The sequence below is a fragment of the Mandrillus leucophaeus genome, unplaced genomic scaffold (assembly GCF_000951045.1).
Source record: "Mandrillus leucophaeus isolate KB7577 unplaced genomic scaffold, Mleu.le_1.0 Scaffold316, whole genome shotgun sequence".
NCBI lineage: Eukaryota > Metazoa > Chordata > Mammalia > Primates > Cercopithecidae > Mandrillus > Mandrillus leucophaeus.
In genome coordinates this window covers 2,578,681-2,588,948 of record NW_012103321.1, presented here as the reverse complement: position 1 = coordinate 2,588,948, position 10,268 = coordinate 2,578,681, and the positions used below count along the sequence as shown (strand labels likewise).

The window sequence follows — 10,268 nt, the reverse complement described above, 5'->3', positions numbered from 1 at the left end:
CCTTCACATCCCTTGTAAGTTGGATTCCTAGGTATTTTATTCTCTTTGAAGCAACTGTGAATGGGAGTTCACTCATGATTTGGCTCTCTGTTTGTCTTTTATTGGTGTATAAGAATGCTTGTGATTTTTGCACATTGATTTTGTATCCTGAGACTTTGCTGAAGTTGCTTATCAGCTTAAGGAGATTTTCGGCTGAGACGCTGGAGTTTTCTAAATATACAATCATGTCATCTGCAAACAGGGACAATTTGACTTGATCTTTTCCTAATCGAATATCCTTTATTTCTTTCTCCTGCCTGATTGCCCTGGCTAGAACTTCCAACACTATGTTGAATAGGACTTTTAAAATAAAGAAGAGAAAACAAAACCTGTGAATGTTTAGGAAGGAAGGGAGTAAGATCTGGGAGAGCAACATGAGCAGATGAACAAAAAGTACCTGTCACCCAACATAACTCTTCAGCAAAAATCACATTTTTTTTACACATAGCCTAGCACATGTATTATTATAATTTTTTCCCCAAATCAAAATATCCTTCAGCTTCATGAGTGAGCATGAGAACACACAGCAGGTTTTCCCAACTCTAATGGAAAGGATAAAATCAAATCTTATTTTGTCAACAAGTATTTATGCAAGGTTACGTAAAAGGCAATGTGAAGGCACAAACTGTGTAAGAGAGTCCCTGTCCTAAGGCAGTTTAAAATAAAGAGATAGGATAGGCAAACCCATAACCACAGTACAGGGCAGTGTGTGACAAATGCCCCCCAAACACTGTACGCCTAGGCCTGCAGGAACAGTGAGGCTAAGGAGGAAGGCTTGAAGGGAGGCAGGCCTGGGAGGAGGGGAGCCATCTCCCCAAACAAGGATGGAGGTGAGCCCTGTCTGGCAGACTTCTTTCTGGAACCAATGCATCTAGGCAGGAAATGTAGCCTGTGTGTAGAGAAGCAAAGCTGCCCTTCTGACCACAACTAGGGGTTAGAGTGGGTGGGGGGCCAGGAAAGAAGCTGCCCACCAGTTCCAGAAGGCAGAGGAGAGATGCCGGCCTAAGCATGAGTTTTGTTAGGCAACAGAGAGAAGAGAAAAAATAGGGTCAAGCGAGGCTCTGTGAATGTTACTCATATGGGGAGAGAAAGAGAATCTGCAGGCTTTTACACCAGTTCAAGAATAAGGTCATAATGGTCTGCACTGGGGTGGTGAAGGAAGGAATGTATGAGGGAGACGGAAAAGGCATTTATTTATTTACTTATTTACTCAGACCGAATCTCATTCTGTCACCCAGGCTGGAGTGCAGTGGCACAATCTTGGCTCACTGCAACCCCTGTCTCCCAGGTTCAAGTGACTCTTGTGCCTCAGCCTCCTGATTAGCTGGGATTACAGGTGTGCACCACCACACCTGGCTACTTTTTGTATTTTTAGTAGAGACAGGGTTTCACCATATTGGCCAGGCTGGGTCTTGAACTCCTGACCTTAAGTGATCTGCCCACCTTGGCCTCCCAAAGTGCTGGGATTACAGGCATGAGCCACAGCGCCCAGCCAGGAGAGGCGTTTAAACACAGGGGCAGAAACTGGAGGAGGAGCAGGAAGGAAGAGGGAAGGAAACAAACATGACTTAGTAGTGGTCTCAGTGTGGGTAACCCACATCATCTTATATAATTCATCCTCACCACACCTGGGAAAGGTGGGACAGGAACTATTATCACTAATTTACAAATCAGAAAAGTGGAATGAGGGCGGTTACGTGATTTACCAAGATTTCCCGACTATGAGTGTGAGAGCCCAGGTTTCAAGGCTGCCTCTCGCTAAACTGGTTTTTGTTAATAGGGCTCTCCCAGTCTAGCCAGGGAGACCCTAAGGAGCAGAAACAGTGTTTTGAGCTCCCCAGGGGCCAGCTAAAGGTCAGCAGAAGGAGGCAGTCAAATGTTAAATGGTTCAATGTCAAATGATACTCAAGGAGAACCTGGGCACACACATTCCTAGACAGGAGGTGAGACAGCTGCCAGCAAACGCTCTCACTCTAAACCCTCTCACCACTGGATTCATCTCCGATGTTGCTGAGTACCTCTGGGAACAAGGCCCAGTGCTGGGCCAGGGGTGGGCTGGGGCTACAAAGCTCCTACCCTCAAGGAGCTTCAGTCCAACAGAAAACACATACATGAATGCTATAATATAATGAGAAGTCCGATTTTATAAGATAAGTACAGATGAGGTGTCATGGTAAGGGGTGGTGATTATCTGTGGAGATCAGTGTGGGCTTCCTGGGAAAGGTGATACTGGATTCCATGCTAGACTTTGGGGGTGGGCACCTCAGTCACTTGTTTTTTCCCTCAAGGCTGCCCTTGAAAGTCATTTGGAAATTACGCAGCATTGGAGGTGGGAGGAGGTAGAGGAAAAGGGAGGAGGCACTCACACAGCCTGACCCAAACCCCTGTGGAATTAATCCTGATTCCATTTCCAAAGTAACTAGGGAACACACCCAGTACATGAGCTGTGATGTGGAAGAAACTGTTCTCAAATGCAGCTCTACTACTCAATGGCCATGGAACCTTCAGCAAATTAAACTCTGAACTTTCTTTCTTCATCTGTAAAATAAATGATTCCTTTCAGGTCTGCGCTGTCACAGTAGGATTAAGAAGATAAACACAAATAACACTAACAAGTGACTTCTGCACTCAGGGACTATGGACTATGTGCTTTACCTGCTGCTATGGTTTAGATGTTTGATTCCAATGTTGGAGGTGGGGCCTAATGTGAGGTGTTTGAGTCATGGGCGTAGATCCCTCATGAATGGCTTGGTGCCATCTCAGAAGTGAGTGGGTTCTCACTTTGTTAGTTCCCATGAGAACTGGTTTTAAAAGGAAGCTGACACCACACCCCTCAGCTTCCTCTCTCACCACGTGATCTGCACATGCTTGTTCCCTACCATCTTCCGCCATGAGTGGAAGCAGTCTGAGGCTGTCACCAGATGTCGAATCTTGAATCATCCAGCCGACAGAATCGTGAGCTAAATAAACCTTTTTTCTTCATAAATTGCCCAGCCTCAAGTATTCTTTTATAGCAACACAAATGGACTAAGACATCTACTTTACCTCATCTAATGCGCAAAGCCCTCCCAGGTAGGGATGATTTCTATCTCCATTTGACAGAGGAGGAAACGGAGCTGTAGACACTAGATAACTTGTCCAAGGCCATCTAGCCACAGCCTCCTGGCCACTACATGCTAATGTGCTTGCAAGCTGTAATATGTGTACAGCTGGAAGGATGGTGGCATTATTTCACACACTCCTGATGCCGGATCCTGCACAGATCCCATGGCATTGGTTCAAAAATATAGGTCAGCAAATGTAATTCTGTGTTTTTGGAGCCCAATGAGCCAGAGCCCCCACCTAAGCCTCTATGGCTGGGGCAGGAAGCTTCCAGGCTGGCCAAGCAGTAGGATGTGTGGACGAAGTTAATGCCACTAATGGGCCATGTGGGCAGAATAGCACCTCACACCTCTCTTATTTACAAATTCCTATTTTTAAATGAAACCACAGGTAAACAAAAACACTGCTGGGGAAAACAATACACTAGAGCAATGGCCAATTAATGTACTTGCCTGCACTCAGAGAAATTATTTTGAACATCATTTCCCAATAGATTCAGTTGTCTTTAGAAGTTCATGAAAAAGTAATTTAACAGAGCAGATTTGTTTAAGATGCACCTACACAATTAGCTTTCAGAACTTAATGACAAATTCGGTAGGGGGGAAAAATGACATGTTAAGTAACAATTCTGAGAGTAGGGTACATGCAAACTCTCCCTCAGTGACAGTGTCACCGACAAGGGTTTAGGATGCTCAAACCCTTCCCCTTCTGCAGCCACCAGCTTCCTCCTCTCTTGGCTCCATCTTCCAGTGGTTCCCAGCCCATGCTGCCTGCACATCAGAATCACCGAAAGCTTCTAAACGATAGGATACTGAGCCCCACCCATACAGATTGTGACTGACTTGCTCTGCGGCGGGTCTCTGCATCAGCAGGTTTAAAAAGTTTCCCAGGTGAAACTTGTTCCCAAATATTACAGGGGATGTACTTACACTAAAAACATTTATTCATTATTAATCTGAAATTCACATCTAACTGGGCTTCCTGTATCTTATTTGGCAAACCTATTCCTCCTATTCCCTCTCCCTCACCCCACTTTCTAAACCATCAGCAACTCCTGTTAGTTATCCCTCCAAAATCTGTTACAAGTCCTTTCCTTGCTCCCCATTTCAATGATTACCACCCTAATCCAAGCCACCATCTGGACTCTGGCATGGTGCCCTGAATGACCTCCCAGTTCACTCTCCACTGAGTGGCCACATAAATTTCTCAAGAGTATATACTGAGATCATGCCATTCTTGAACTCCTGACATTCGTGATCCACCCACCTCGGCCTCCCAAAGTGCTGGGATTACAGGCGTGAGCCACCGACCCCGGTCGAAATCATGCCATTCTTATGCTTAAAACCCTTCAGTGGCTCTGATTGCAGAATAAGACTTCAAATTTTAAGAAAAATTGTCTCAATACCCGCACGCCTACCTGCAGCCTCTAAGGCCCTGTGTGATCCCGCTGCTGCTCACGCCTCCAACCTCATCTCAAGTCACCTCTCATTCTGTGCTGAAGCCACACCATTCTCTCCACATCCTCTGAATGCAGGGAGGGCTTTCCCGTTGGAGGACTTACGCACATGCAGTTCCCTTTGCCTCCTAAATCTTCCCTGCGCTGGTTTTTCTCATTTTTCAGATATTTTAAAATGTCACCCAACGTATATTGAAGTTTATTTCCTCTAACATTTCATAATTGTGCGAATTTTATGTTTATGGCTTTATCTCCAGAGACCCTATTGAGCTCTGTGGCCTTGCACAAATCATTTCCCAAAGTTAGATACGCCTACAAGATCAAGAGGCTGGGAGTAAGATCAGAGCTTCTCAAAACCATCAGGCTGTTTATCAACCCCGCCCACAGCGTGGCATGGCCTTTCTGCGACACCAGATGCTGAGCTGGACCTCCTCCTCCCCACCCCTAGTCTTCCCCGTCCTCAGGTGGCGCCTGCTATAGAGGATGTAAGTATTCTAGTCGCTGATTAGTATCGTTTCCACTGACAAACCCCAGACTGATGAAGACCACTTTCAGCTGCAGCCCGCCCCTCCGGCTTCAGTTTCCAAGACACTATTGCCAGTGGGTTTTCTAGAAGTGGTGATCACGGGCACCAAATTATCCCCTCCCTCTCCCTGCACTCTCCCATTATCGTCTACCCTTGGTTAAATATGCTGAAAAAAGAACTGAAGTGGAGTTAAGCACGAGGAAGCCTTAAAGACGCACTTTGTGGCAGCCCTCCGCCCCCGTCCTCCGCCGTGGAAGCCGCCCCAGGTCTACAGGTGCCGCCTTCGCCCGGCCCGGTGTAGCCCACAGCCGGGGCCGCCCGCCCGCCGAAGTTGAAGGCGCACCTCCCCTTCCCGGGAGAGGACGACGGTTCCCCAAAAGAGGCGGAGGGTAGTCTCTCATCTGAACGAGGCGCTTTAACGCCTGCCCGAAGCCACCGCGGCCACAGTGGAGACCACGCGGCGGGCAGGCGGCTGCAAGCCCTGGACTCCGAGTGCCTCTCCTGTGCGGGTCCCGTCCCCACCGCATTCCTCTCGCTCCGCTCCCGAGCCCAGGCCACGCAGAAGGAAGTACTTGGGCAGTCTCCTTCCTGGAGAACTGGCCAGCCGGTTCCGGAAGCCTTTCCTACCCACAAGCTGATCACCTCGGGCCACCGACCCGGGACAAGAAGTCCAAGCAGCCTGCGGCGGGGGCAGGCTGGCCTCAGCCCAGCTCCCCCAGGGTCTCCCTGGGAGCGCCGGCCTCCCCGCACGCGAGCAGCCCCCTCCCACCCAGCCCGGCGGCCGCCTCCAGTCCCCCTGAGCCCGGGAAGCCTCCTCCTCGCCCGCCCTGACACCGAGGTCCCAGTATCCAAAGCGCCCCCAGGGCCCCGCCCGCAACAGGGGAAGTTGCTGCCCGCCGCTCTCGGTCACCTTGGCTGTCACAGAGGGGCCTCGCTTGCGGAAGCCCTCGGCCCCCGAAGAAGATACAAGCGCGCCGAGCCCCACGCAAAGCAAGAGAGGTAGCAGCAGCCGAGGACCCGGGCCCATGGTGAGCGGTGGCAGCGGCGCTACCGGCACGGGCGCGGCCACTGGCTCCGGGACCGCTGACGGGACTCCCGGCCGGCTGCGCCTGCGCGCTCCCAGTTGCGGGGGATGGGGATCGGGCAGTCCGGGAAGGGCGGGGACCCGGGGCGCGTTCCTCCCAAGTTCAGACTCGCGACCCGAACTTGGGACTCCGAGGAGCGCGCCCAGAGGGCGCAGCCGGGGGTCGGCTGCTGCGCCTAAGGCGGGTGCGGAGGGCGACAGGGCCGGGAGGGAGCCCGGGTTGGCCAGGCGCGGAGCAGGGCGCGGCGGGCTACGCTGGGAGCACCTCGTGGAATTTACCGCGTAGGCGCGGATTAAACCTGGACCGGAGGACTAGGACTCTCGGGCCTCCGCGTCCGCCCGGCAGCTAGCGCTCCGCGGGACTGGGAACTCTGCGGCCGGTCCCGGTCTGATTGCTGCAGTCCTGGGAGCAGCCTCCGCCGGGGCCGCTGAGTTCCAATGGCCCATCGGAACCTTTTGCTAGGCTTCGGACGCTTAGCAGAACTTTGACACCGCTGGACGCGTGAAGCCCTGTTGCACTTGAATAATGGCCTCTCACTGAGATGATTCACATCTGGGGAACATTGGAAATTGCTGGATTCACAGTCCAGCTTTGCCTTGGAAAAACTTTTACATTGATTTTAAGTACTTGGAGGATGATTCTGTGATCTTGTCTACACTGTTCACAAGGCAGCACTTACACGGGCCCAGAACCATGGTCATGTAGGATTCTTTCCTGGGGAAACAAAGTAAATAAACTGACTTTTAGGTATATCTGTAGGATGGAATTTTTACAAACTTAAGAATTATGTTTAGGAAGATTAATGACTGGGGAAATAAGTTCTTATATTTTTTAGATGGAAAACTCGGGTTACAAAACCACATAGAAATTCTGATCTCAACCGTGAAAATAAATATTTCAAGGCATTTAAATATTGAAAGAGACGTATCATAACGTTTACAGTACCTATAGATAGAATTGATACCTATTGATAGAATTATGGATTTTTGAGGGTTTAAAAAAATTTTTTTTTTTGCAGTTTTCTGATTTCCCAGCTGTTCTACAATGAGCATAGAAGTATTTTATAACATGGAAAGGATTATTTTAAAACTCATTGCTTTTTGAATTAGAATTTCAAAAGAACTTTTTTATTTTAGAGTATCAGCCCTAAAATTATCTAAAAATTAGTGGTATTCGCACATAGGTGCCATTTTAAGGGACTGGTGCCATTACTTTCAAGCCAAGATTTTCCTCGGATTAACAGATGGAATTTCTAAGTGTCAGATGGGATTCCTAGGTATAACTAAGTGTAGATCTAAAATGACATTGGAACCATTAGAGATAAAAGGAGTAACCACTACTTTTTTGGGGTAAGGAAAAGGAGAAATGCAATTCTGAGCTATTTTTATGATTCAGTCCAGTGAAAGACCTAATGGCTTTCCTCTTCATCCCCACCCCCAATGAGGAAAGAGTCTCCCTTGGGTAGCAAGACAAGGGTATCTCTCAGAGCACTTACCCTATGAGGTGACTGTGAGGTGATTGTGTATATTTATCTGTATTCATTAATTGTTTTTGTCTGTCTGCTATCAGAGGTAAGCACGGCCAGAGCAGGGATCAGGCCTATATTTATTCCCCTTTGATGACCCAGATCTAGTGCAATACCTGATATATAGTGATTTCTCAATAATTATTTGTTGAATGAATGAATCTGTCCAACTACTTTTTATGCTACCGCCATCTCACCCTCTAGGCAAAGAAATGAAATCTTTCCTAGCTCCCTAGAAACTCCTCTTGTACCTTCTGCCAGTTACGAACACTTTTTTTTGCCCAAATTAACTGCAATCCTGACTTTTCTTGCACTATAGTTTAATTTTGTTTTAACTTTATTTAAAGAGAGTATTATCATATGTATTTCTTTTTGCTTAAATATTTGTGAAATTCATCTATATTTTTGCATATAACTATTTTGGTGGCTAATACAAGGTAGGGAGAAAATTCATTTTTTTCATAAGAATATTCATTTATGTCAGTACAGTTTATTGAAAAGTCTCCCGTTTAACTCACCACTCCATAGTGTTCTTCTGTCATCGAGCAAGTGCCCATGTATGCATAGGTGTGTTTGTCAGCACCCTATCTGCCCCATTGGCCTGTTTATCTGTCTTTGTGCCAATACTACATTGTCTTCATTAAAATAGCTTTATAATAACTCTTCATATTCAGTAATACATACCCTTTTAGCTTTATTCAACAAATTCTTGACTGTTCTTCAGCTTTTCCATGTCCATATAACTTGAGAATCATCCTGTCAGTTTCCACACGCTGAGATTTTGATGGGGATTGCACTGCATCTGTAGACCATTTAAGACTTGGCAAATTTACAATATTGAGTCTTCTAACTCATGAACATAGCATATTTAAGTCTTCTTTAGTTTCTCCCAATAAGATTTTATAGCTTTCTGCCCAGAGATCTTACACGTATTTTATTAGTTTGATTTCTACGTATATGGTTTTTTATGCTATTGTCATGTATTGTAGTAAAATTAATTTTATGTATTAACCTTGTATATACCAACCTTTTTAAACATATTCTAATAATTTGTGAATTGTTTAGGATTTTCTCCATAGACAATTATGTCATCCATGAATAATGACAGTTTTATTTCTTCTTTTCTAATCTTTACATTTTGTATTTCTTATTTTGGCCTTTTTACACTGGCTGGGACCTGCAGTACAAAAGGAAGTGGCAACAGTGGGAGTCCTTGTATTGTAGGCTGAATTATCCTCCAAAAAGGTATATTGAAGTCCTAAACCCTGGCATCTGTGAATGTGACTTTATTTGGACTGCCTTTGCAGGCGTAATCAAGTTAAGATGAGATCATACTGGAGTAGGGTTTGCCCTACTCTAATATGACTTGTGTCCTCATAAAAAGAGAACAGATACAGACACATGCACAGAGAAGAACACCATATGAGGATGGAGGCGGAGATTGGAGTGCTGTATCTACAAGACAAGGGATGCCAAAGATTGCTGGCAACCCCCAGAAACTAAGAAGAGGCAAGGAAGGATTTGCCCCTAGGGCCTTCAAAGAGAGCATGGCCCTCCCAACACCTTGATCTCAGCTGGTAGCTTCCAGAACTGTGAGACAATGCATCTCTCTTGTTTGAAGTAACCCAGTTTGTGGTACTTTGTTACAGCAGCCCTAGGAGGCTCATACACCTTGTCTTGGTCCCAGTGTCAGGGGGAAAGCTTTCAATGTTTCACCATTAAGTATGATATTTGCTGAAGGTCCTTTTGGGGGATATCTTTTTTCAGATTCAGAAAATTCCTTTCTAGTCCTAGTTTGCTGAGAGTTTTTAGCATATATTTGATTTAAATTTTATTAACATCATCTATTGAAATCAACTGAAATAATTATGTGATTCTCTTACTCTATTAATGTGATGAATTGCATTGATTTTCAAATCATAACCCAGGCTGACATTCTGGAATGTGTCCAACATGGATTATCCTTTTTATATATTACTAGATGTGGTTTGGTAATATTGGTTTATTAACAAAGTTACCAAAAACTGAATATAGACTCTCTTCTGAAGTTCAGGAAAAAAAAGAGTGGGTAGAATGTGGCTCTGACTGTCCAGTTGAGACTGAGTTGGTCACCCACATGTCATTTCAGTATTAGTGGGTAAATCTGCTAATCTTATTTTCAGGATATTTGCATCTAAATTCTTGAATGAGACTAGCCTGAAATTTTCCTTTATTGGAATTTCATCTCGGTTTTTATATTAGAGTTATTCTGGCCTCTTAATATGAATTGGCAAATGTGTAGCTGTTTTTCCCCTACTCTTAAAGGGTTTGTGTAAGATTACCATGTTTTCCTTGAATGTTTGTTAGAAACCATCTGGGCCTGGAATTTTCTTTATTGTAACATTCTAAATTATATATTTAATTTTTTAAATAGTTGAAGGATTATTCAAATTCTCTATTTTGTCCAACCTTTACTTGAAGTATTTTTCAAGGGATATATCCATTTTATTTATTTATTTATTTATTTATTTATTTATTTATTTATTTATTTTTTTG

The 10,268-nt window shown here is 45.4% G+C and overlaps 1 protein-coding gene across 1 annotated transcript in view; it reads right to left on the bottom strand.

Annotated features, from left to right (window-relative positions):
* The window catches only part of PPIC (peptidylprolyl isomerase C (cyclophilin C)), a 16,039-nt gene extending 9,564 nt beyond the window's left edge, over positions 1–6,475 (bottom strand). The window contains exon 1 of the mRNA XM_011987776.1: positions 6,034–6,475. Coding sequence (XP_011843166.1) covers positions 6,034–6,150 — 117 coding nt within the window. The 5' untranslated portion in view covers positions 6,151–6,475. The remainder of the gene's footprint in view (positions 1–6,033) is intronic.
* Positions 6,476–10,268: the final 3,793 nt, after the last annotated feature.